The sequence below is a fragment of the Myxine glutinosa genome, chromosome 5 (genome assembly GCF_964187855.1).
Source record: "Myxine glutinosa chromosome 5, kmMyxGlut1.1, whole genome shotgun sequence".
In the NCBI taxonomy this organism is placed as follows: domain Eukaryota; kingdom Metazoa; phylum Chordata; class Myxini; order Myxiniformes; family Myxinidae; genus Myxine; species Myxine glutinosa.
Window position 1 is genome coordinate 211,036,597 of NC_136265.1, and position 27,705 is coordinate 211,064,301.

Sequence of the window (27,705 nt, forward strand, 5' to 3'; positions counted from 1 at the left end):
TCTATGAACTCTCTAGTTGAAAGTAGAAAAGCCTCACATTCTCAATGGCACTGCCAAGGATGGCATTGGCACTGCCAGCAGTACGTTGTTCTGAAAGCAGTATTATTGTTGGTGGATATTACCCAAAGCTTGTACCATAGCAAGAGGGAAAAGTGGTGCACATCCACACTCGCAGTCTTCTAGCTTTGGCCTGTCCTCCACCACAATTGCATGCAAAGGGAAAGCTTGTACGTCGATTGAAAGCCAACCTTTCAATTCACAAGGCACCGCTTAGCTTTTTCTCTTGTGGATGTAACAAACATGATATACGACTTCAACACTAGACATCAATAAGTAACACCACTTCTTTATTCTCACAACATATCACTTCGCTTTTACATGTACCGATAGAAGAACTTAGATTTCATGCAGTTTGCAGTTCATTAGTTCAACTTCTAAAAGTTAATAATTGGTGCTTCTTGTACTTAGAATTTATTTGTTTTAGATGCTCATTTACAGATGCAATGAAAAAAACATAGAAGATGCACAGAGAAATTTCATCCTGTGTTGCGGAACTCGATCAAATACTTTGTTTTTCTTGGTGACGCATTATTATGATTATTTTTGTATGTATATCACATTTCTTTGTGTTGGTCATGGTTGACAATCTCCAGTACCTTCTTTAATAAGCTAATATTTTCAACTTTACTCTATATTCAGAATATAAAATTTACTCTATATTCAGTACATCACTTGTAGAAAATGCCATAATTTTTGACTATGCTTCCACATATTGACATTCTTAAACACGTAATGTTATAAAAGTCATACTGCCATCTGTCTTACTAGAAATTAATAATTCAGTGGATGTTGTTACATATCTAGTTAATATTGTGATGGAATCCTGTTGACGGTTTCAATTTGTCCACTCTGCCCCTCCATAAGGATCGGCTGTCGATTCCCCCCATTTACTTCCCTGGCCAACCCCTGGAGCTCCTATGCCTCAGTATCTGTCACAACCTGTCCTGGGCGGATCACATCTCCAAACTGGGGTCTTAAACTGCCCGACACCCTGGTATGCTCAGCCTTTGTACTCTGAGCCATGCAGAACTCATTACAACAGACAAGGCCTGCATCCGAACTACTATGTAGGATGGCTCCCCACTATGGGCCTATGCAGCTGCTTCTCATCATGCTTGCATGGAGGCAGTCATGTCCAATGCTTTTCGTATTATTAGCATCTCATGATAGGAGGTTGAGTTGCAGGGTCTGCTTCTCATCTACCACCGGCAGGTTGGTGGACTGTTACTTTTATATTGCTTCACTGCACCCACCCCTCTCCACCCTTTGTCCTCCGCAACTACCCCATTCTCCAGGTTGCACATGTTCTTCCAGAAACCCACACTTGGTTTCCCTTTCTAAGTCCAAGATGAATGTTCACCTCCATTTCTTCCTCTCATTATTCCCTTGTCTGTAGAACCAACTACATATCTGTTGTCTTGTGCTCATCCATCTGACCTTCCATGTGTGCCATCCATAATTCCCTCATGATTTTTCCCATGCCACCTATGATCAATACGGGATTTTTCAAATGATGTAATCTGCTGCCAGAATGCTCAGATAATCCCTTGGCAGCAATGTTAATTAGGGCATGTTTCCGTGTGTCATGTGTGCGAGATATGGATTGTTACCTAAAATGGCTCGGTTATAAAAGTTCAAAAAGAAGCGAAAAATACTTGGGAGAGTACTTAAGAGAAAGATGTGCCTCTGCACAACAAAAGAGTTGGAGAACTTTCTCAGCTCGCCCAAAGGACTTAAATCTTGCAAGTTCCCGTACTTCAAAAACTCCCGTCGATGTGGGCCGGTGCAAGGCCTTAAGGATAATGGATGGGCGTGTCCTACCTAAAACCCCTGATCATAGCTCCCAGTGAATGGACTATGAACATTGCGGGAGTGCTTCCTGTGAAAATAGCAGGCTTGGTGATTTATTAAATGGACATCTGCAATTGAGAAGACGATGTTGTGCATCATTGCTAGCAGATAAAGGGCTACCTACTCTTCGATAAAGGACACTGTCGTGACGATAAAATACACAAAGCTTGTGCCAGCAATATTTATGTGGGAGCGAGATGTATCAGGCGGACTTCCCTGAGGGTGACACCACATCTGGTTTGGGTACTCGACACCTTGGATATTTCTCATACTTCCTATATTTTTGTGATCCCGATTTGCATCCGGGAACACAACAATTACGGTTAACAATATCAAAATTACACTCTTTTTTTGTATACATCATTGAGACTCGTGTAAGAGCTAACATTAATGACAAAAAAAACAAATGGACACATAAGACGAAATAAATTGAGCGGGAGGCAAGATGGGGAGAGAGGGGGGAGCACACAAGTACAACATTTGAGAGCCAGGACATCGGGAGATCTGTGGGAGGGAGAAGGCTTGGGGGGGGGAGGTGGCGTGGGAAGCTGTGTGAGGGGTGGGAAAGGTAAAAAAAAAAACCATGGACACTGCAAGGACTTCCAGGAAAGGTGTCGGTATTTCAGAAAAGTGGATCTGGGGTGGAAAAAAAAAGTGGATCTGAACTTTTGTGAAAATTATGTTGAAAAGACTATTTGACTTTCATATCTCGCCATAGCAATGGCAGGTTAAAAGTGCCCTCGCTCGCTAGCGGAAGCAGGTTGCTGAAAACGCACATATTGCTCATGCGCAAAAGGCCTTTTTATATTTTTACGTCATTTAGAAAGTGCCATATTCTGAAATGCGCCCCCCCGCCCCCCCCATTTAAATTTTATTTATTTATTTGTTTTCTATTATTTACATTCCTGCTACTCATCGACTCATTTGCATTGTACCCATGCATTTTTATCCAGCTGTTCCACTTTTACCCTGTGTTAGTCTGTAAAGTCATTGTTTTCTAATGTCTATCATCCAAATGAGCCGAAACTTCTGTATTAAAAATAAATAATTTGTAATCACATCTGTCAATAAACTCCAATGATTGTTGTGAAGAAAACCTTGGTGGAAGTTATGAAACTTTGGGGAATACAAACATGCCACCTGAGCTTCAACGTGCAACAAAAGTTCACCTAAAAAGTTGCAATTTTCACGATTTTGTACAACTTGTAATTCCGCTCCCTCCTGGAGCGAAATATGGTGTCAGTGCCCCTCACCACAGGCAGGGATCAGTGGTTAAACCACTTGCCCTATTCCACATGTACAAGCGAAAATTACAAGTTGTCTCCCCAGGTTGGCCGAGCCGTTTTCTCTTCTATGATGATCAAACGTAGAAACATCGAGAATTCCCTTATTTTAATAGAGTCAGAAACATGCGCTCCCGCCCGCTATGGTGACCCACTTACAGAGGGACCCCACCTTCGCCGGGAGGGGATGGGGGATTTTTAGTGTACCCATGGATTGACCCTGGGTACCCCAGCACGTACAGTATGGTGGAGATCGACACAGCAGTATTTGTTTTTGATGATTTTTCAGACGTACAGTTAGAGAATTTCCTTATTTTGTATCGTAGCATGGTGCTGTTTACTTAGCAAATCCTAACAACATATTTTACTACCTAATCTACCAACTCGGGTATTTTCGGACCTAAACTCAAAACCATTCAATTTCACTGAATCTGCCAAAGTTTCACATTAATGACTAAACATGGTGTTTACTGATAAAAACAACAAATATAAAAAAGGAAAAATAAATGTTAAATCTAAAATTAACCTAACAACTGGGGGCCTTTATTACTCCAACTCTGAAACGCTAAATTTCATTTAATATGATAAAGTTTCACATCAATGTGGAAGCATTTTGATTGGATGATGTTTTAGTGATAAAGTGAACAAACATAAGCATTAAAAAAAAATTGTGAAAATTATATATGCAAAATAAAAAATTACCAAAAACAACTGGGGTCTTTTAGCAAAAACAACTGGGGTCTTTTACCAAAAACAACTGGGGTCTTTTACCAAAAACAACTGGGGTCTTTTACCAAAAACAACTGGGGTCTTTTTGGACCCCAGAAAGGATTTCTTTGTACCTCTGTGCAGCAAGATGGGTTCTTCAAACATCATATTTATTTATTACCGGCACATATAGGTAAACAAAATAATAAAACATGACATACATTGTTAAACTAATATCGAAATAACACATCAAAATGAAGGCCTGGGATCCAAAAAGATCCCTGTTGGTAGGATGAGGGTAACTCACTAAACATTTAGATGGCTATCAAACGTCTTAAATACTAAATAAATAAGGTAACCTTAATAGATATTTATATGTGAAATGTACCCATTGAAAATAAAAATACAGCAAGGTTGTGAATGGTAGGTAGTTACTCTGGTTCCTTTTATTTTTTGAGCTGTTGAGTGTTCAATAAATATGAAGATTAATGTTTGCAATCAACAATTGTGAAAACAGTGTTGGCGAATATGAACTCAAGCATGACATCAATTCATCGATACATCAAAAAGTGTGACTTTTCCAAAACAACAAAATTAACGGTTCAGGTTTATTAACATTGCAGTTTTAGAAAAGCAAATTGACATTTTACACTAAGCATGTGTGTTAGACACTTATAAACATTCAATTTCAAAAACTAGCAACGGTACCCGCCCTACGAGCGGGGCTTCAATTGGGAGGCCCAAATGAAAAAGCCAAATTTCAGAAATTGAAGGCTTTTTGTTTTATTTTAAACGATTTATATAAACATCTGTTAAATCATATCACACGCAAATCATCAAAATCTAAACAGTATTTGTAGAATTTCAATAAAAGCCGCATCACTGTTCATAATCGGTAAATATTATTCCACCGTGTTTGGAAAAATTGGAAAATTGGGGAAAAATTGGAAAAACAATATGGCCTATTTTACTCCAGGGGGTCCCAGGATTGCCCACCCAAAATTTCGTTGCAATCAGTTCAGCCGTTTTTGCGGTACCTGGGAACAGACAGACAGACATTTGGTGAATTATAGTAAGATTAATAGTTTCCAAGATTCTAACCGTGATAGTTATTGAAATTTTCTTGGTCACCTCTGGTTCTCTAATTCATGGGAATGTATAAATGTATTTGCTGGGGTACTATCATGTTACATGCAATACCAATATAGAACTTTTATAACACATGTTCTACTTATGCACAGCTGCTTCGTATTTATTATGAAAATCTGATAAGAATCTTCCTGAGTAATTATTTTACCGGGGTTGATACACACCAATTAAAACTGCATTACAATCACAATACACTGTGCACAGAGTTTACAGAACTGAGATTTGAATTGCCACCTGCACAACATATATTGTCATGTGCTCGGGGATCACAACCATCCACAGGGCACACAGATGACCACTCATGACCAAGATGGAAGCCCTCACACTCCAATTCATGGAGCGGGTCAAGTAAACAGGCTCTTTAACAAAGTACAAGGAAAACAGGACATGTGGCACAATGTTGGTCATAAAAATAATATAGTGTGGCGGACACAAAAGCCCACTGGCATGGTGACATCATTCCGTGCACCAAGTGGGCGGTGGCCACGCCCGAGGGGTAGGCGTGGCCTCATGATATACACTGGGCGCCCAGCCCGGAGCGGTACAGTGTTACAGTGAGCTCTTACAATAAAGACGTTTATATGTTACCGCTTGTCCGCTTCCTCCTTGCTCACGAGCAGCGCGCGTAACGCCGCGCTTTACTGGTGACCCTCGACATTGGATCTGCCGGAGCGATCCTTCCACACGCGACGCCATCACCATGGCCGACTTCGTCAAACTTCCGGAATTTTGGGAGGCTCAGGCCGAAGTCTGGTTCGTCCAGGCCGAAGCCCAATTTCAGCTTCGGCGCCTCACCGGCGATGACACGCGCTATTGCCACGTCGTCGCCTCCCTCGGGCCCGGCACGGCCGCTCGAGTTGTGTCCGTCCTTCGCCACCCACCGGACGGCCACAAGTACGAGGCACTCAAGCGGCTACTCCTAGCCACGTTCGGCCTCACAGACGACGCACGGGCCGACCGCCTCCTGGATCTCCCCGAGCTCGGTGAGACGTGCCCGTCGGTCCGAATGGACCATATGCTGTCACTGTTGGGCGACGAAGCCCACGGTTCGCTATTCCGGGCGCTTTTCCGGCGCCAACTTCCAGCGCAGGTTCGCCTCGCGTTGGTCGGGACCGAGCTAACGGCACCCCGAGCATTGGCAGCCGAGGCGGACAGGTACTTCGCCGCTTCGGACACGCGGGCGAGCGTCGGCGTGGCCGTCACGGCCCTCGAGGCTGATGTTCAGCAGCATGTTCCACAGCATCAGCTTCTACAGCATACGCAGCATGCTGATACGCACCTCGTGAACGCCGCCACGCCCCGCCCACCGCCGCGGCGAAAACCGCCACCGCGGGGAAACCCGCCAACTCCACCGGCCTGGCGGAGCCAGCCGCGCTCCTCCAGCTCCACCACCTGGTGCTGGTTCCACGCCAAGTTCGGCCACGAAGCTCGGCGGTGTCATCCGCCGTGCTCCTTCAACGGGTCGGGAAACGCCCGGGCCGGCGCTCAATAGTGGCGATGAGCGCCGGCCGTTCGAGCAGCCTGCTGTTTATAACGGACACCTTCTCCGGGCGCCGTTACCTGTGCGACACGGGAGCGCAGGTGAGTGTCATTCCCGCCGGCACGTCAGACAAGCACGCCGCGGGTGGGGGCCCCGCGCTGCTTGCCGCGAACGGGACGCCCATCCGTACGTACGGAAAACGCTGCCTCTCTCTGCGGTTTGGAGGGCAGGTTTTCCGATGGACGTTCGTCACCGCCGACGTGCCCATGGCACTGCTTGGCACGGACTTCCTGTGCGCTAATGGGCTCCTGGTCGACGTCAAGCGCAGACGTCTTGTCCAGGCCGAGACGTTCAGCTCGCTCGCTTGTGCGTTGCCCAGCTCAACGAGCGGCTTGCCAAGCGGCTTGCCGAACGATTCGGTTCCGGCCACGTTGGTCTGTACGCTTCCGGCAGCGGACGCATTCACCCGCCTCCTCGCCGGCTTCCCGGCCCTCACGCGGCCCACCTACTCGGCGGGGGCCGTCAAGCACGGGGTGGCCCATCACATCCCCACCGTCGGGCCACCGGTCTACGCCCGGGCACGCCGCCTCGAGCCGACGAAGCTGGCGGTGGCAAAAGCGGGGTTCGCTACCCTGGAGCGACTCGGCATCGTTCGGCGCTCAGAGAGCGCTTGGGCGTCGCCGCTGCACATCGTGCCGAAGCCCGGCGGGGGATGGCGACCGTGCGGGGACTATCGCCGTCTCAATGACGCCACGACTCCCGACCGCTACCCCGTCCCCCACATTCAGGACTTTTCCGCCCGTTTGGCGGGCAGGTCCTTCTTCTCGAAGGTGGACCTCATACGCGGCTACCATCAGGTCCCCGTCAGACCGGAGGACGTCCCGAAGACGGCGGTCATCACGCCATTCGGACTCTTCGAGTTCCTGCGCATGCCCTTCGGTCTGAAGAATGCGGCTCAGGCGTTCCAGCGACTGATGGACAGCGTCCTGCGCGACTTGGATTTTGTCTACGTCTACCTGGACAATATCCTCGTCGCCAGCGCGTCCCGCGAAGAGCACCTACGCCACCTCCGCACGCTCTTCGAACGCCTGGACCAGCATGGCCTGATTGTGAACCCCGCAAAGTGCCGGTTCGGCGCCGCCACAATCGATTTTCTGGGGCACCGTGTCACCAGGCACGGAGCCGTCCCCCTGCCGGCCAAGGTGGAGGCGGTGAAGGGGTTTCCGCACCCCCGCACGATCAGAGGGCTGCAGGAGTTCCTGGGCATGGTGAACTTTTACCATCGGTTCCTGCCCCGTATCGCCCAGCTCCTGCGCCCCTGCACGAAGCTCTCCGAGGTAAGCCGGGCAAAGGCGACGTTACCTGGACCGAGCAGATGGACACGGCGTTCACGGGCGCGAAGCTCGCCTTGGCTAACGCCACCATGCTCGCGCACCCGGCGCCCGATGCACCGATCGCCCTCACCACCGATGCCTCGGACTACGCGGTGGGCGCGGTGCATGAGCAATGGGTGCGTGGAGCTTGGCAACCGCTGGCGTTCTTTAGCCGGCAGCTTCGCCCGCCCGAACGCCGTTACAGTACCTTCGACCGTGAGTTGCTCGGACTTCACTTGGCGGTCAGGCACTTCCGCCATCTGCTCGAGGGCCGTGCGTTCACTGCCTTCGTCGACCACAAGCCGCTGATCTTCGCGATGGGCAAGGTCACCGAGCCGTGGTCGGCCCGGCAGCAGCGTCACCTCTCGGCCGTGTCCGAGTACACGACAGACATCCAGCACGTCGCGGGGAAGGACAACCCGGTGGCGGATTGCCTTTCCCGGGCCGTCGCCCACGCAGTCCACCTCGGCATCGACTATGCCCGGATGGCAGCGGACCAGGCCGCTGACCCCGACGTCCAGGCCTTGCGGACCGCCGTCACGGGCCTCCGCGTCACCGAGGTGCCATTCGACGGCGCGGGCGCGGCCCTCTTGTGCGACGTCTCCCTCGGGCGTCCTCGCCCCATCGTGCCCGCGGGCTGGCAGCGCCAGGTGTTTGACGCCATCCACGGCCTGTCCCACCCGGGCGCGAGGGCCTCCCAAAGGCTGATCGCCGACAAGTTCGTCTGGCATGGCCTCCGGAAGGCCGTCCGCGGCTGGGCCAGGACGTGCCTCGCGTGCCAGCGCGCCAAGGTGCACCGGCACACCCAGGCCCCGTTGGCCCCGTTCACGGTGCCAGAACGCCGGTTTGACCACGTCCACGTGGACCTGGTGGGACCGCTGCCCCCCTCGCGGGGTTTCACCTACGTCCTCACCATGGTGGACCGCACCACCCGGTGGCCGGAGGCCGTGCCCTTGGCGTCGACAACGGCGGCCGATGTCGCGCAGGCTTTCATCGCCACCTGGGTCGCCCGGTTCGGCGCCCCCTCAGACATCTCATCCGACCGTGGCCCCCAGTTCACCTCGGAGCTCTGGGGGGCGGTTGCGCAGGGGATCGGGGTCCGGCTGCACCGAACCAAGGCCTACCACCCCCAGGCTAACGGCCTGTGTGAGCGATTTCACCGCTCATTGAAGGCCGCGCTCCGGGCCACCCTCCGCGACGGCGGCTGGGTCGACAGGCTCCCCTGGGTCCTGCTGGGCCTCCGGACGGCGCCCAAGGAGGACCTGCGCGCATCCGCGGCGGAGTTGGTCTTCGGGCAACCGCTGCGGGTGCCGGGCGAATTCCTCCCCGACTCCACGGCACCATGGTCCGCGGCACAGCAGCGCTCCGCTCTGCAAGAGACCGCCCAGAGGTTCGCCCCGGTGCCAACGGCATGCCACGGGCACCCACCGACGCACGTCGCCCCGGAGCTTCGCACGGCGGAGTACGTCTTCGTCCGCCACGATGCCCATCGGACACCACTGCGGCCCCCGTACGACGGGCCTTTCCACGTGCTGGAGACCGGGGCGAAGCACTTCACCCTGGACATCGGCGGTACTCCTGACCGCGTTTCGGTAGACCGCCTCAAGCCGGCCCACCTCGATGTGGACCATCCACCGCCAGTGGCCCGACCCCCACGTCGGGGCCGCCCTCCTGCGGGCGGACCCCCGGCACCACCCAGCCCCGCCGCCACGCCGCCCCCGGTCCTGCACCCATCCCAGGGGCAGCCAGGGGCATCCCACCTGGCATCCCTGCACCCCGGACGCCGCCGATCGCCAGGGGGCGCTTTGGCCGGGTCATTCGTCTGCCCCGCAAACTGGCCCTCCAGGTGCGCGGGAATTCTGGGGGGGCGCGTGTGGCGGACACAAAAGCCCACTGGCGTGGTGACATCATTCCGCGCACCAAGTGGGCGGTGGCCACGCCCGAGGGGTAGGCGTGGCCTCATGATATACACCGGGCGCCCAGCCCGGAGCGGTACAGTGTTACAGTGAGCTCTTACAATAAAGACGTTTATATGTTACCGCTTGTCCGCTTCCTCCTTGCTCACAAGCAGCGCACGTAACGCCGCGCTTTAATAGCTATTTATTTATGATTCACAAACTTTACCCAAATTACCTTAAACCTATCATTAACAAAGCAAATTCACAACAGCACCAGTTCACCAAAAGGTGTCAGGCCAATCACTGAATTATGAAAACAAGGCAGCAGTTACAGGATGTGAGCACATTGAAGTGACATTTCGAGCACGCCATAAAGGACTTGAGGGTGTAGTGAGGCAGTCATAACTCTAATTTAAAATAACACATTGTATGGTTAACTTACCGTAACAGTGCAGTGAGCAGTAGCGGCAGTAGCAGCTCTAATTTAAAATAACACAGTGTATGGTTAACTCAACAATGTAGTGAGCAGTATAGGCAGTAGCAGCTCTAATTTAAAATAACACAGTGTATGGTTAACTTAACAGTGCAGTGAGCAGTAGAGGCAGTATCAGCTCTAATTTAAAATAACACAGTGTATGGTTAACTTAACAGTGCAGTGAGCAGTAGAGGCAGTAGCAGCTCTAATTTAAAATAACACAGTGTATGGTTAACTCAACAATGTAGTGAGCAGTAGAGGCAGTAGCAGCTCTAATTTAAAATAACACAGTGTATGGTTAACTCAACAATGTAGTGAGCAGTATAGGCAGTAGCAGCTCTAATTTAAAATAACACAGTGTATGGTTAGCTCAACAGTGCAGTGAGCAGTATAGGCAGTAGCAGCTCTAATTTAAAATAACAGTGTATGGTTAACTCAACAGTGCAGTGAGCAGTGGAGGCAGTCGCAGCTCTAATTTCAAATAACACAGTGTATGGTTAACTCAACAGTGCAGTGAGCAGTGGAGGCAGTAGCAGCTCTAATTTAAAATAACACAGTGTATGGTTAACTCAACAGTGTAGTGAGCAGTAGAGGCAGTAGCAGTTCTAATTTAAAATAACAGTGTATGGTTAACTCAACAGTGTAGTGAGCAGTAGAGGCAGTAGCAGTTCTAATTTAAAATAACACACTTTATGGTTAACTCAACAGTGTAGTGAGCATTAGAGGCAGCTCTAATTTAAAATAACACAGTGTATGGTTAACTCAACAGTGTAGTGAGCAGTAGAGGCAGTTGCAGTTCTCATTTAAAATAACACAGTGTATGGTTAACTCAACAGTGTAGTGAGCAGTAGAGGTAGTAGCAGTTCTAATTTAAAATAACACAGTGTATGGTTAACTCAACAGTGTAGTGAGCAGTGGAGGCAGTAGCAGATCTAATTTAAAATAACACAGTGTATGGTTAACTCAACAGTGTAGTGAGCAGTAGAGTTAGTAGCAGTTCTAATTTAAAATAACACAGTGTATGGTTAACTCAACAGTGCAGTGAGCAGTGGAGGCAGTAGCAGCTCTAATTTAAAATAACACAGTGTATGGTTAACTCAACAGTGCAGTGAGTAGTGGAGGCAGTAGCAGCTCTAATTTAAAATAACACAGTGTATGGTTAACTCAACAGTGTAGTGAGCAGTGGAGGCAATAGCAGCTCTAATTTAAAATAACACAGTGTATGGTTAACTCAACAGTGTAGTGAGCAGTGGAGGCAGTAGCAGATCTAATTTAAAATAACACAGTGTATGGTTAACTCAACAGTGTAGTGAGCAGTGGAGGCAATAGCAGCTCTAATTTAAAATAACAGTGTATGGTTAACTCAACAGTGCAGTGAGTAGTAGAGGCAGTAGCAGATCTAATTTAAAATAACACAGTGTATGGTTAACTCAACAGTGCAGTGAGTAGTAGAGGCAGTTGCAGATCTAATTTAAAATAATACAGTGTATGGTTAACTCAACAGTGTAGTGAGCAGTGGAGGCAGTAGCAGATCTAATTTAAAATAACACAGTGTATGGTTAACTCAACAGTGCAGTGAGTAGTAGAGGCAGTTGCAGATCTAATTTAAAATGACACAGTTTATGGTTAACTCAACAGTGTAGTGAGCAGTAGAGGCAGTGCAGTAGCAGATCTAATTTAAAATGACACAGTTTATGGTTAACTCAACAGTGTAGTGAGCAGTAGAGGCAGTGCAGTTGCAGTTCTAATTTAAAATGACACAGTTTATGGTTAACTTAACAGTGCAGTGAGCAGTAGAGGCAGATGTAACTAAAATGCAGTGAAGTAGAGGAACAAAGGAGTTGCACAGGTCGACCTGACAAGTTCCGTGTAGTCCAGTGATGCTTGGAAAGGGAGCTTAGTTCAGCACCTACGCAAACTGCAGTACTTGTTTGGATTCATCACATCTTGCTGCTGGAAATAACCCCAATACGATGAACAGCACAACAGGAGGTCACCGGCCTTGCTGAAACAGCACACCCCAACAAAGAATGCTCCAAATAGCTCATTTGGTCCCCACTTATGGGGACGTCTGAGTGCATCGTCATTTTGAAGGGAGAACTCTCCCTATCTTCCACACCCCTCAAGTGTGACGCAATGTTATGTGATCCCAGTGAGGTGACTTCCCAAACATCTCCCCCCGTGTGTGTTGCTTCCTCCTTTGTTTATCGTGTTGCCTTCGGAACATGCGTAGATCTCTTCATTCTTGCTCTGTCTGCCAACACCAACATCCCCTGCATCTCCCGGTCAGAGGATGTTATGCCGATCATACCAGGCATGCCCATGGCTGTCTGCGCATGGCATCCAAGGCCACAACTCATTCGGGCATGGTTCCACTCGCCCTGGAAAATTCCTGCCCATGAGTCATGGTGTCATGGTGAGTTGCTGATGACAAGCAGATTTTACTATGACGATCAAACTTGTTCACATTCCTCTCTCTACTCTTTATCGAACCAACATTGTAAATACTAATCAACTCTATGACAAAACAATAATAATTGCGCCTGCACTACATTGTATCATAACAAGAATTACAACATGAATCACCAATTCCACTCAAACAAAACAAATTATAGTGGTTACCATATGGGGACATAAACCACGGGCACGGGCCAGTGGGGCTTTTGATGGTGAGGAGTTCTGTTGGAATAAAGGAGCTTTGAACAACTAGAAATGGCCTCGTCCTCTCGTCACCGGCAACTCCTACAAAATCACCTCCTACAATAACATAATATAATGTTATATTTATAACACGAGTAATAGTATAGTCATAGCTGGACTAAATGAAAAGTCGATTAAACTGTTCATGTGAGTAAATGTGGTTACATATAAACCTATATTGACATGTAAATGTGGTTACATACTAACCCTAACCCTATATTGACATGTAAATGTGGTTACATACTAACCCTAACCCTATATTTACATGTAAATGTGGTTACATACTAACCCTAACCCTATATTTACATGTAAATGTGGTTACATACTAACCCTAACCCTATATTGACATGTAAATGTGGTTACATACTAACCCTAACCCTATATTTACATGTAAATGTGGTTACATACTAACCCTAACCCTATATTTACATGTAAATGTGGTTACATACTAACCCTAAAGCCATGTTTACATGTAAATGTGGTTACATTGTGTTATGAATTTGGTAATGCAACATCTAGAGCTAGGTAGATCTGAATAGGTAGGTATTCGGCTGTCGTGACAGGGACTCTACATGTAATAAGTTATTGATGTTCAGGCGGTTGTCGGGGTAAGATGTATGAGTGTGGATCTACCTGGAGATTCGAGTGTTAAATAGTGAGGGATTAAAGGTAACGCCCCTGTGAGTATCACCTAGTAATCAAACCTTTGTCCTTTATGGCACTGCAAACCACATAAACATTAGTTAGGTCCTTAGTGCAACATTAAATAATTCCCTTTCCCTGACATTGACTTCGTAATAAATGGGCACCACCAGGCCAAGAACACCGCCACAATACACCGCCACCGTTTACACCTCCAAGGCCTACAAACCTCGCCTGCGCACCTCAAAGGCCTACCAACCTCGCTGGCACGTGTTACACCAGGACCGCGGGGTCACGGACGGGAGATGTCAGGAGTCGCATGCCGCAGAGGGCGTGACCTGGGCGAGTTGGGAGGCTATGATTGGCTGAGGAGCGCGCCAATGTGACGTCATCGGCCACCAATATAGGCGACGGTCGGACGCCATTTCGGCAGTTCGAGTGGAGTCCAGAGTTGAGAGAGTTGAGTCGCAGAGTTCGTTGTTACAGTTCCGTACCAGAGTTCGTGGCAGTTGGCACAGGACACGGTTCGTTGCACAGTTCGTCGGAGTTGGCACAGGACACGGTTCGTTGAACATTCGTGACCACAGCTCGTTGCAGTTGGCAGTTGGCACTTGGTTTTGGTTGCTTCGTGCAGCCCTGCGGTGGACCGTTGGAGCAAAGGAGCTCGTGGTGTGTGTGGGCCGTTGGACCGACGAGGCCTGGTGGCGCTTGGAGGCGGACGCAGAGGGCCGTGGAACTTGGAGCGAGGTGTGCGATCGGGCCGAAAGGAGCGGTGTTGGACGGCAGCCACAAAGACGACGAAAGACCAGATAAGCCCGAATCCGCGTACATTTTGAACGACGTGACGTGTTCTTTTCGTAATTAATCTCCCTCGTTTTGTGTTTGATATCAGTCGTGTGGGGACGTCCCGATTTAGTTATTAGTATTACCGGCGCGTGTTTTTTTCACTGTTATTACTTTTCAATAATAAATCCTTATATTATTTTCTGTACATATTTGAACGCAGTTTCCTGGGTGTTTCATTTTAATAGATAAGGCTGTGGAGCTCGTTGCGTCTGGCCTCCCGCGCGTTTAACTTTGTGTTGAGCTTGAATCCGCCATTGAGTTTTCGCCTCGGGAGTGTAAAGTCTCGCAATCGGTCATCCGTGTTACCCTACGGTGTTCACCAAGGGTAGTCACGCGACAAGTGGTGTCAGGAGTGTAGGATTTGAACCCGTCGGACAAATTTTTTGTCCGCGGCGAGACATCGACACGGTCGGACAAATTTTTTTTTGTCCGCGGGGAGACATCGACACGGTCGGGCGTACATTGCGCCCGACGTTCGAACGCAAAATTTTTATAGTCGAGGCGGAGAAATTTAATAATCAATCGGGCAAACGGAGCGCGATATCGTGTCTTCGTCAAATTTAAATTGTTTCAGGAATTATTAAAATAAATACGCGCGCGGGAAACAATCTTCCGGAAAGCGGATGTCGGAAATTGATGAGATGGAAGTACGCAGCGAGGCCTCCGTCAGCGTCGGGAGTGAGCCGGAAATAGGGGAATTAGATGCAGAGGTGAGCCTTGGAACCTCCCTCGTCCCGAGCACCAACTTATCCCCCTCCCCCACCGGGGAGTCGGGAGTAGTAGGAACGGCCCCGACAACCGACCAGATGTTGGGTCAATTGCTCCGAAAAATGGAAGGGATGGAAAAGAACAGTGAGCGATTGGGAAAGCAGATGGGAGACATGAACGCACAGAGTGAGCGAGCCAGTCGGGAATTGAATGAACAAATGAAGTCACAGGGGAAGGAATGGAGGGAAGGAATGAAGGAAATGAGTGATCGATTGAGTATTAAAATTGATGGGCTGGCAAACAAAATGGCAAAATTTAGAATTGCACAGGTGGATGGGGAATGTCCACAGGTGGATGGGGAATGTGTACAGGTAGAGGGGGAATGCCTGCAGGTAAACGTGGAGAGTCCACAGGTGAGCGGGGAAGGAAATTTGGAATGTGAGAGTTGTAATGGGGAATGTTTCCCACATTCTGGCCTGGTTGTTTATCGGGACCGTGTGGATGTCACAACACCCCAACCGGGGGATGAATTTGGAATTGTGCAGCACCAGGGCGGTGGTGCGGAGCAAGAGGGGGTAGAGTTTTTGGGGGTCCATGCGATAGAGCCGGACCGGGTATTTATTGAGGATGATTTGATCCAGCGGCTGGAGACCTGTGACAGTCCCATGGAGGTAGAGCTTGTTCAGGCCCAAAGGAGCCTGGGTGAAGAGGTGAGTTGGTCCGAGGAGGTGGTTGGAATGACCGAGGGGACGCTCACTGTACACTGCTATTTGGAAACAGAGGCTCCAAAATTGGACAACCAGTTGGGGGAGTGTGTTGGCTCCGGGCTGGATTTGGATCTTGGAGGATCGGGAGATAGAGCTTCTGGAGATTTGGTCCCTGTAGGGAATTTGGATCAACTGCAGGGAGGGGCAGAACAACCGGTGGTAGAGGTTGTTCCCTGCAGCTGCGGAATGGCAGTGGGAATGAAAATTTGTAAAATAAAATTACAATGGGAAATTGATTTGGAGCAGCCATGGTTGGGATTGGTCCCCGGGCTGCGGGATTTGGACATGGAGAGGTCATGGGTGATGGCCTCGGGCCAAAGTTGCCCCTTTCAAAATTTGGGTATGCCAGCCAGCTGGGGGGCTGTGATGGCGAGATTTGGACGTGGGGTCCAGCCTTGGGTGTCGAGGTACGACCTGGGTCCCACGGGGGGTCTGGTGGAGTGTGGCGTCCCTTGTCCGTCGGGGCGCCGTCCGAGGTGGTGGCTCGGGCCGGCAGGGTCACCGGACCCTGGTGGGGGTTAAGACCTCCAGGGAGGTCCGAGGTGGTTTCTCAAGCCTGGGATGGCAAATATTGAGGACCACTAGGGGGAGGTGTTGTGGGTCGCGCTTTGGTGGTGGCACTGCGGACGGCCAACTTGGGACTGATGTGGTGACCACCCGGGCATGCGGCCTGGCACTCTCCTCCAGGGACTCTAGGACAACCAGCATGTGGTGACCTGGCATGGTGGTTGGTCTATGGACGCGGGTCAAACCGAATGGACAGGGATGGAGATAGCCTGCCGGACAACCATTGGGGCATCTGTGGAACGTGATGGTGTGAGTGACCTTCCACAGATGCTCCGTTATGATTTATGGACTCTCGGGTTGGGAAGAGAGCCATGGGGATGTGAATCGGGAGATGTGTAACGAGCCGAGCATATGGGCCATGCTCGGCTGGCATGTGTATGGCAAAGCATCCTTCTTTGGTGAGGTTAGTGAAATGTGACAAATGGTTGGCATGGGTAATCTGTGGGTTAGATGGAAATTTAAGGGTGGATTTTGAAATGCCATGGTGGACACTGTACAGTGACGCCATTATTGATCCAGGTGTGTAGACCAAAGTGTTGGAGGCTGTGATGAAATTAATAGGGTAGCAAGACACAGCTTTCAACTGGTTGCGGGGGCAACTGTGCTGATATTTGGGACGCGGGATGATGGGGATGTAGTTGTGTAGCCTGAGGGTCAACGTGGTGCTGTGCGTGTCCGAGGTGTGTGGACCATGTCTTCTGGGTGGGTCTCCTGGTGGAGCATGGCTGTTGACTGGACCTTGGTGTGGTCAAGTGTGGGTGAGCACTGGGGGGCTGCAGTTCTGTAGTCGGACTGGGGGATGATGGGGAGGTGCAGGGGACGTGGCTGTAGGGATGCCACGCACTGCGACCGTGCCCCCCAGGGCCGAGGTTGTGTGTGCGGTAGTGTGTGTTGTGGCAGCAAGTGCTCACCACATTGGCCAGCTGGGGCTGCTGCAGCTGTGTTCCTCGCAGGGGGGCCGAAGGATGGATGGTGGGTCGCGCCCTTATGGACACTCATGGGCCATGTTGGCGTTTTGACTGCTCACCTTGTCCCGGTGACCCTTGCACGGTAGAGGTGCAGAGCTGTCGTGGCCACAGGTAGTGTAGTGATGATCACCGTTGGATGCGGATCCACATACCTGCCAGTGTAGTGGGGACAAAAGAGAAATTTGGAAGTATTTGGTTGGCCCAATGTGAAATTTTGGGAATTGTATGGGTGGATGGCACCTTTGAACCTGACCAACCTGCAACTACCTGCACTTGAGGTGAGTGTTTTGAGGAGTACTGTCCCAGGCTTCAGGATTTGCTTTGGGAAATTGGGGACATGTAATTTGGAGTTGGGAGGTGAGAGCGAGTGATGACATGGCCGGTGAGGGGATGGAATGGGAGCCACAGTGTCTTGTGGGTGGCGTATGTTTTTGTATTGTGGTTAGGTGTTTTGATGTGGTCGTGAGAGTGGAACCTGGAGAGTGTGTGATGATTATTGGAGATAATGAGGGGTGATAATTGTGCTTTTGGAAATGTGCTTTTGGGAAGATGTGATGGTTTAAATGTGAACTGGGGGAATTTCACATGTAGCAGGCCATGGCAAGCCTTGTAACACCTTTTACACCATCTATGAATTGTACTGAATTGTGCTGAGTTGTGTGGAGAATTGAATGGCAGCGGGGGAGGAAGTGTGTTTTGGGGACCATGGGTGGGGAAGGTGTGTGTGTCCGCAGGTACAGAGCAAGCTCTGAGGAGCGATGCCTGCGGGCCCCCCTCTGCGGCAATTACCCCTGGCAGCCGGTGGTAACTGGAAATTGGAGCTCGTCGGTGGAGGGTCTGGTTGGGCGCCGCGGGGTGAGGAAGTCCCCCGGTGACCCGTGTTGCTGCGCGAAAGCAGGAGGCAAAGGAGCCTGGTGTGTGTGGAGACCCTCACCGGCGAGGTAACGGCGGAAAGGGGCTGTTGGGCTGTCATGGGGCCAAGAGGTAAAGGGGGGGGGGGCAATGAATTTGTAAGTCGGTTGACTTGTTTTTGGGACTGCGGGCACCACAGCCTGATGCGCCCCCACCATCTTTTTGTGCGGTACCTCCCCGCTGCCTAGTTGAGGAATGCACACACACGTGAATGACATCAATGCCATGGTCCTGCAGGGGGTGTATTGGGAATAAGTGCTTTGTTGATTTTTGCAATGCCTTGATGACCTATGGAATGAGAATGAGTGGTTAAGGGGTCTGTGTAGCATGAATGTGGGCGAAATCCACCGAGCCGTGTCACTCACCTGTAACATCTGGACAGGGCCCGAGGAAATTTAGGGGGATGCATTGGGGATGGCCCCGCAGGTAAGGTTGAGTCTTGTGGCATCCACCGGGGGACGCGGTCTGTAGACCGGGGTATGTACAAAGGTTAGAGTTTTGAGTTTTGGAAAGATGGTTAAGTTTTGTGGTTAAGTTAGTGTTGTGTGTTGTTGTTTCCTCCCTCCACAGGAACAACGAAGAAGATGTACATACTTGCATGATGGTTAAGGGGTTCAGCATGTTAAGGAAGTGTAGGTAGGTAGTCCGACTCACTTCCCACAGCCCTTCCTGATTTATTTCATAGGTTAATTAAGTGTGTGACAGTAAGTGTTAAGGCTGGAATGGTAGCCCTGCGGTGAACCTTGCAGGAGCTACGGTTCCAGGGGGGGGGCTGTGTTATGAATTTGGTAATGCAACATCTAGAGCTAGGTAGATCTGAATAGGTAGGTATTCGGCTGTCGTGACAGGGACTCTACATGTAATAAGTTATTGATGTTCAGGCGGTTGTCGGGGTAAGATGTATGAGTGTGGATCTACCTGGAGATTCGAGTGTTAAATAGTGAGGGATTAAAGGTAACGCCCCTGTGAGTATCACCTAGTAATCAAACCTTTGTCCTTTATGGCACTGCAAACCACATAAACATTAGTTAGGTCCTTAGTGCAACATTAAATAATTCCCTTTCCCTGACATTGACTTCGTAATAAATGGGCACCACCAGGCCAAGAACACCGCCACAATACACCGCCACCGTTTACACCTCCAAGGCCTACAAACCTCGCCTGCGCACCTCAAAGGCCTACCAACCTCGCTGGCACGTGTTACACCAGGACCGCGGGGTCACGGACGGGAGATGTCAGGAGTCGCATGCCGCAGAGGGCGTGACCTGGGCGAGTTGGGAGGCTATGATTGGCTGAGGAGCGCGCCAATGTGACGTCATCGGCCACCAATATAGGCGACGGTCGGACGCCATTTCAGCAGTTCGAGTGGAGTCCAGAGTTGAGAGAGTTGAGTCGCAGAGTTCGTTGTTACAGTTCCGTACCAGAGTTCGTGGCAGTTGGCACAGGACACGGTTCGTTGCACAGTTCGTCGGAGTTGGCACAGGACACGGTTCGTTGAACATTCGTGACCACAGCTCGTTGCAGTTGGCAGTTGGCACTTGGTTTTGGTTGCTTCGTGCAGCCCTGCGGTGGACCGTTGGAGCAAAGGAGCTCGTGGTGTGTGTGGGCCGTTGGACCGACGAGGCCTGGTGGCGCTTGGAGGCGGACGCAGAGGGCCGTGGAACTTGGAGCGAGGTGTGCGATCGGGCCGAAAGGAGCGGTGTTGGACGGCAGCCACAAAGACGACGAAAGACCAGATAAGCCCGAATCCGCGTACATTTTGAACGACGTGACGTGTTCTTTTCGTAATTAATCTCCCTCGTTTTGTGTTTGATATCAGTCGTGTGGGGACGTCCCGATTTAGTTATTAGTATTACCGGCGCGTGTTTTTTTCACTGTTATTACTTTTCAATAATAAATCCTTATATTATTTTCTGTACATATTTGAACGCAGTTTCCTGGGTGTTTCATTTTAATAGATAAGGCTGTGGAGCTCGTTGCGTCTGGCCTCCCGCGCGTTTAACTTTGTGTTGAGCTTGAATCCGCCATTGAGTTTTCGCCTCGGGAGTGTAAAGTCTCGCAATCGGTCATCCGTGTTACCCTACGGTGTTCACCAAGGGTAGTCACGCGACAATACTAACCCTAAAGCCATGTTTACATGTAAATGTGGTTACATACTAACCCTAAAGCCATGTTTACATGTAAATGTGGATACATACTAACCCTAAAGCCGTGTTTACATGTAAATGTGGTTACATACTAACCCTAAAGCCATGTTTACATGTAAATGTGGTTACATACTAACCCTAAAGCCATGTTTACATGTAAATGTGGTTACATACTAACCCTAAAGCCATGTTTACATGTAAATGTGGTTACATACTAACCCTAAAGCCATATTTACATGTAAATGTGGTTACATACTAACCCTAAAGCCATGTTTACATGTAAATGTGGTTACATACTAACCCTAAAGCCATGTTTACATGTAAATGTGGTTACATACTAACCCTAAAGCCATGTTTACATGTAAATGTGGTTACATACTAACCCTAACCGACACTTTAAAATTCTCAAGGATTTTCTGCAAATGCTCTCCTTGAAGCTTTGGCTTTGCTTATCAAACGTTAAGGGTGACAAGATGGGGGAGGACAAAAGCTGGTGGTGAACAGCTGTTTTAAAGACCTGGAGGGAGGAGTGGGATTGAAGAGAGTGAGGGAGTTTGTTCCAGAGGCGGGAGAAAAGAGGAAAAAAAGTTGGTCACGTGACTTGCCCAAAAGCCAATAGTGGGTTCGGAAAAGAGTTCACATAATTTCAAGGCTTTTCCTAATCATTTATGGCCATCAGTTAGATATTCCTTTTTAACTACCAATGTTCCATGTTCTACCACGACAACTTTGACGGCCCCAATTATTCCAACCTTCTTGTGTGGTCGCGGCCTGTTTTTGTCGCAAAGCGTAAGGCCACACCTGACCTTCAACTGGAGGTGGCAGCAATTTGGAATTTGTCCGGAATTGCTCTGAAGGTGGCCTGGAATTACAAAATTCCACCTGTAATAGAAAAAATTCATTTGAGATCTCAAATCAAAATCAAAAAACCTTTGAGATCAAAAAAAAATTTTCTCAAATCGAAAAGGAAATCCATATCAACGTTGATGTTCCTCTAAAGTTTTAGATGCACAATAAAAGTAAAAGACTATCATAGTCCTCACCAAGTCGATGATGCTGGGGGAGGAATGCGTGTGTCTGCCCCTCTACACCCCTCTCTCCCACCTCTGACCCTCGTTTTCCTCCTTTTCTCAATGTTCACCCCGTGTCCCCTCTTCGCTCATGCACAATTATAAAACATGTCACGTGACGCCTTAATGCCACGATTACCTAACATTGACTCATTCTTTAGGCTGAAAACAAAACGCCGAGGAGGAAATATTACTAATCTTTATCTACTGCAGCAAATCCTACCTGATGATATGATTGACGTCATTCCTTTTGTTTTCTCTCTACCTGGGCCATTTCCTTTCCCAGTTTCGCTCTCTGCTTCTGCCTTTGAGTAAGAGGACCTCTCTGCTCGAGTGAGGCTGACCTCACCCCGAAAGTTCTCTCTGAGCTCAGGGTCGATTCTTTTGGCTTCTTCAACATGTTCAATATGGCGGCTGCCGGAGGCCTCTTGTACCTTGACTTGGTCTCCAAAGCATTTGCCATCATAGGTAGCCCCTCGCTTTGCGTGGGCAGTGGCAGCAGCGCACGACCAAGATGGCTTTTGCGTGTGATTCCATCGCCCTCCCGGTTTTCCTGTAGAAACTCAAGAACCTGCGATTCGTGTTCAGCAAGAGAAATTGTGGCCTGGCCAAAGTGCTCCGTTGCCATTAGCATCCTTTCAGCAGCCAAAGCAAGCTGGGAAATGCGAGGCAGAAACCCGACAACCTCAGGTGATCCTTCTCGGTGTGCGGCCTCCCTGGGTTCTGATTTCGTGCTTCTGGCAAAAAGTGACGACAGGCCAGAAGTTTTGTTTGGGTAATGGCCCTTGATATTCTCCAAGCTCGGTGCGGTTTGAAGAGGAGACTTGCGACTATAGGAGGAATGCGATGGCAGGGATTCCATGCCCTCAAACTTCACGCTGTGCCGGAACTGCAAACGATAGATGTTTTTGTTTTAGTGATGCTTCGCCATTATTAGCTCTCCCTTGCACAGCACGAGATAGGGTTTTGTAATCACATATATGTGCTTGTGTGTCTGTGTGCATGTCTGTCCGGGACGTAACCTTTTTACCAATTGAGCTATTGTCATCAAATCTTCACCAAAGCTTTATTATGATAATACGGAGAAGGCAAATTAATAATGTTATCAAAAGGTCAAAGGTCAGCATCACATACAATCATCAATTTTCATCCAATTGACCTGAAATTTAAATTTACCATTTGAGTTTTGTCATCAAATCTTCACCAAAGCTTTATTATGAGAATACTAGCAGAAGTACCCGGCATTGCCGGGAGGGGGAGGAGAGGGGGAAGGGGAGGGGAGGGGAACGGGGGGAGGGGAGGAGAGGGGGGAGGGGGAGAGGAAAGGGGAGGGGGGAGGAGAGGGGGGGAGGGGAGGGGGAAGGGGAGGGGGGAGGGGGGGAAGGGGAGGGGGAGGGGGAAGGGGAGGGGGGGAGGAGAGGGGGAGGGGTGAGGGGAGGGGAAGGGGAGGGGAGGGGGAGGGGAAGGGGAGGGGGAGGGGGAGGGGAAGGGGAGGGGGAGTGGGAGGGGGAGGGGAGGGGAAGAGAGGGGGAGGGGGAAGGGGAGGGGGTACGGTGGAGGGGGAAGGGAGGGGGAAGGGGAGGGCAAAAGGGTAGGGGAAAGGGGGAGGGGAAGGAGGAGGAGGGAAAAGGAGGGGGAGGGGGAGAGCAGGGGGAGGGGAGGCAGGGGGAGGAGGGAAGGGGAGGGGGAAGGGTGGAGGGGGAAGGGTGGAGGGGGAAGGGTGGAGGGGGAAGGGTGGAGGGGGAAGGGAGGGGGAAGGGGAGGGAGGAAGGGATGGGGAAGGGGAGGGGGAGGGGAGGGTAAGGGGGTAAGGGAGGACGGAGGGGGTGGGGGAAGGGGGCGGGGAGGTAGGGGGAGTGAGAGGAGGGAGGGGGAAGGGGAGAGGAGGGAGGGGAGGAAGGGGAGGGCCAGTGAACAATGACGTTGCAGTTCTCATGGCCGGAGAGCACCACAACAATCGCGACATCGTCCTGCATCTTCGCAACAACAGCACGAAGCGGATTTTGGAGACTCACCGATTCTGTGAGGCCCTCCAGTACCGGCGTTGCCGGGCGGGGGTAGGGAGCCCCGTACATTCCCAACCCGTACATTCGCCCTCTCGACTCAAGCTCACTCGGACAAAAACCTCGCACAAATTACACCGTGAAGGCCCAATGGCCATGTCTATGCCACAAATTAAGTACGTGAGCGAGTCTGGTGCACTGAATTGAAAATATATAGAACGCTCATACTCCGTGAAAAGTGTAGCCGCCGTGTCGCCATCTTGGTTAGCACGATTCGACCAACTCGCTTCGCGGATCTCGTTTGTTTTGAACGTGTGCCAGATTTTAAAAGCGAGACAACTGTTAAAATGCCATTTTGTGCAGCAATAAACTGCTCCAATCGGTTAAGGAAGGGTTGTGGGAAGACGTTTCACAGCCGTTTCAAAGACGTTTAATTCATATCGCACAAAATCGACAAAAATCGAAACAAAACACGATGACACAAAAGGTGAAAAAACGCAATCGCTTTTCGCTCTGAATTACGTGCAAACGTGTGACGGAAATCACCATCGCCCAGCATCGAGTGCCAACCAAAATGGCGCCCGGTAGCTACATCTCCACCTATGTGGTGTGAATGGCAATGGTCATTCTATATATTTTCCGTTCAGTGGTATGGCAGCGAGGATGGAACATCACGTGACCACTCTGAGCGAATCAGCGAGCTGCTCTGGCACATGCTGAGATTCCGTCTATAATGTTCCTCGCTGAAATGTGCTGAGGTAAATATGAATAAAAAATATGGATCTCGTCAAATATTTTTAGGTAGGCCATGTCCTTCCCAGGCTCAATGGCCATGTCTGTGCCAAATATCAAGCACGTGAGCCTCTCCATTTAGGAGTCTATCGGTAACATATACACACACACACACACACACACACACACACAAACACAATCTGTGTTTTATTTATGTAGATGGAGAAGGCAAATTAATAATTTGGTCAAAAGGTCAAAGGGCAGCATCAAATATAATCGTAAATTTTCATCCGATTGAACTGAAATTTTAAGAATTTGCTAATTGGGTCACTGAATTGGTTCAACAATCAAAAGCTAGAAGCTGATTGTTGTTTTTTAGATCAAAAGGTCAAAGGTCAACATTGTGTAAGATCGCAAATTTTCACTGATTGACCTGAAATTTTAAGTATTTGCATATTGGGTCACTGATTTGTTTGACCAATCAAAATCAAGAAGCCGATTGTTTTTTTAGATTAAAAGCTCAAAGGTCAAGGTGGCGTAAAATCACCAATTTTCATCTGATTAATCTGAAATTTAAAGAATTTGCATATCGGGTCACTGAATTGATTAACTAATCAAAAGTTAGGACTTGATTTGTTTTTTTTAATCTACAGGTCAAAGGAAGGTCAAGAATGAATGAATGAATGATCGTTTTAAGGCCATTTTCCTCGCTAGAGCGGGGGTTAGCCTCGCGGGCCCCATGACAATCATGGTTCCCTGTTTGAGGCAATGTTTTTATGGCCGGATGCCCTTCCTAACGCCAACCCTTAGTCGCCTCCTACGATGCGCAGGGATACGGTGTACCTACTCTAAACTGGGGTACACACCAGGATCATTCATCCCAGCAAGCTGGTACTCAATTTGCCGACCTCAGAGGGATGACAGGCTGAGTCAACCCCCCTGGCGTTAATTCAGCGATCGACCGGGATTCGAACCCAGGATCCTCGGATCCCAAGCCTGCACCCGAACCGCTAAGCCAACACCAGGTCAAGGTTGTATAAAATTGTCTATTTTCATCCGATGAACCTGAAATTTTAAGAATTTGCAGATTGGATCACAGCATTGGTTAACCAATCAAAAGCTAGAAGCTGATTTTTTTTTTTACATCAAAGGTTCAAAAGTTAAGGCTGCATAAAATCGGCAATTTTCATGTTATTATTATTATTTTTAAACCCGTTTTTGTCATATTTAGCAGACGGATGAACACGACGCCTGAATACAAATGGATGTGGATGGGCTTTGCATTTTCAAATGCTTTCTTGTTTAGATTGGACTCGAGGGATCAAAGCTTTGAACAAGCTCAACGGGGAGCATGCTACCAAATAAGCTATTTTGCCATCCCTCAGCCCACAATTCACACCTTTCCATGTTGTACTTTCATCATATTGCAAAAGCAATATTTGACGCAAAACCAAGTGGAAGATACACATCATTTCCTTTTCAATGACCCCCATCCCCCTAAAAAGTATAGCAAATGGAAAGAGATAGGGTGACTCGGTCGACAATTATATGAACAAAAACCCAGAAAATCTCACCTCTTTTGGTTTGATTAGACCCAATGTCAGCTTGACGCGTTTTATGCAGAATTCCATCATCTCGTATGCCTGGGGTTTGTCCGCATCCCCCTGTACACCATTGCATGCCACCCGATGTGAGCTCAGCAATATGGCAGCAAATAGGCACGCAAAGAGCCAGTGCAAGGTTACAGCAGCACATGAAATATAGGCCACCATTCCGGCGTCCATCTTCGCAGTTCCACGATCCAGGTCGGCAAAGCTGGTGAACCAGCAGGCAAGTAAAGAAGAGCCCAACGACATCATAGTTCGTCCCAGGCTGTGATAAGCAGGTACTTTGTTGGTATACAGCTGAAAAAAATAAATTTGTTACATATCCCAAAAATTTACGTCAGATACATACACGGGTTGAGACATGATGATGGAATTTATTATCAGAGTTCAATTAGTAGTTCATCGTGGACCAAATGCACAGAAAATCACATATCATAGCACAGATTTATTGGCTGTTGATATTGACAGCACCTACAAGTCTCTAAATCCATCTATGGATGAAGCACCTGCACAGGAAACCCCACTGAATGGATGGCCATGGATTCACCCATTACACAGTTATTGCAATACCTCAGCCCAGTGGTGAAATTGCCTAAAAACTCAAAATTCACGTGTTCATCTCTGCTTTGCAATTTTCTTTCATAAGCGTCCTGTTTTCTGAGGAGTTTGTAGCCAGTGTGGTGAGTGTGACTAGAGTGAGTGACAGGTTGATGAGGGTGAAAATGATGATTGGAAAGCTCTTGGTGAACGTCATCTCGGGATATGCTCCGCAGGTTGGTCGTAGCGATGAAGAGAAGGACAAGTTCTGGTGTGCGATAGAGAAGCTGATGGAAAACGTGAAAGATGAGGAAGTTGTTGTGGTAGGAGGAGACCTAAATGGACATGTGGGAAGGAGTATGGACGGTTTTGAGGGAGTTCATGGGGGTTACGGATATGGTGTGAGAAATGGAGAAGGTGAAAGGATTTTGGAGTTTGCTGATGGAGCTGATTTGTTGATTTGTAATACTCAGTTCCAGAAAGAGGATAATAAGCTTGTTACATACACGTCAGGTGGGTCGACGACAACCGTTGACTACCTGATGGTGCGTAGGCGAGATAGGGGGCACCTCCTTGACACAAAGGTGATCCTGGGGGAGGAGGCTGTTTCACAGCACCACTTGGTTGTCTGCAACATAAGGATGAAAGGTGCGAGGAGAGCTCGGCGGGTGAAGTACCAACCGAGAATGAAGGTGTGGAGGTTGAAAGAGGTGACAATAAGGGAGGCATTAAAAGAGAGGCTGAGTAGGGTAGAGGAACATGGAGAAGAGGAAGAAGTAGTTTCTTGAGTTTGTTGATCTGGAGAAAGCATTCGATAGGGTTCCATGTGAAGTATCGACATGGGCATTGAGGAAGTTAGGAGTGGAGGAATGGTTCATCAGAGTAGTGATGGCAATGTACAAAAGAGCGCACACAGCTGTAAGGACGAAGGACGGGAACAGTGGTGAGTTTGAGGTGAAGGTGGGAGTGTATCAGGGGTCGGTACTAAGTCCACTACTATTTGTAGCTGTGATGGAGGTGCTGGCTCAGAACGTAAAGGAGGGTTTACCTTGGGAGTTGTTGTATGCAGATGATCTGGTGTTGATTGCGGAAAGTATGGATGGACTGAAGGAAAAGATGAACAAGTGGAAGGAATGTATGGAGACAAAAGGTCTGAAGGTGAATATCGGAAAAACGAAGGTGATGGCAAGTGGTAAAGCATGTGGTGAGGTGGAAAGAACTG

At 49.1% G+C, this 27,705-nt stretch overlaps 2 protein-coding genes across 4 annotated transcripts in view; one reads left to right on the forward strand and one right to left on the reverse strand.

Annotated features, from left to right (window-relative positions):
- The window catches only part of LOC137426432 (protein FAM83E-like), a 79,872-nt gene extending 76,865 nt beyond the window's left edge, over positions 1-3,007 (forward strand). For all 3 annotated transcript variants that reach the window (XM_068114968.2, XM_068114970.2, XM_078779437.1), the window contains one exon: positions 925-3,007. In XM_068114968.2, coding sequence (XP_067971069.2) covers positions 925-1,217 — 293 coding nt within the window. In that variant the 3' untranslated portion in view covers positions 1,218-3,007. The remainder of the gene's footprint in view (positions 1-924) is intronic.
- A 1,318-nt stretch (positions 3,008-4,325) lies between these two features.
- The window catches only part of LOC137428138 (polycystin-1), a 211,301-nt gene continuing 187,921 nt past the window's right edge, over positions 4,326-27,705 (reverse strand). Inside the window, exons 42-44 of the mRNA XM_068118069.2 lie at positions 25,914-26,243; positions 21,828-22,493; positions 4,326-4,939 (exon numbers count right to left, since the gene is read on the reverse strand). Of these exons, the coding sequence (XP_067974170.2) occupies positions 21,846-22,493; positions 25,914-26,243 (978 nt within the window). The 3' untranslated portion in view covers positions 4,326-4,939; positions 21,828-21,845. The remainder of the gene's footprint in view (positions 4,940-21,827; positions 22,494-25,913; positions 26,244-27,705) is intronic.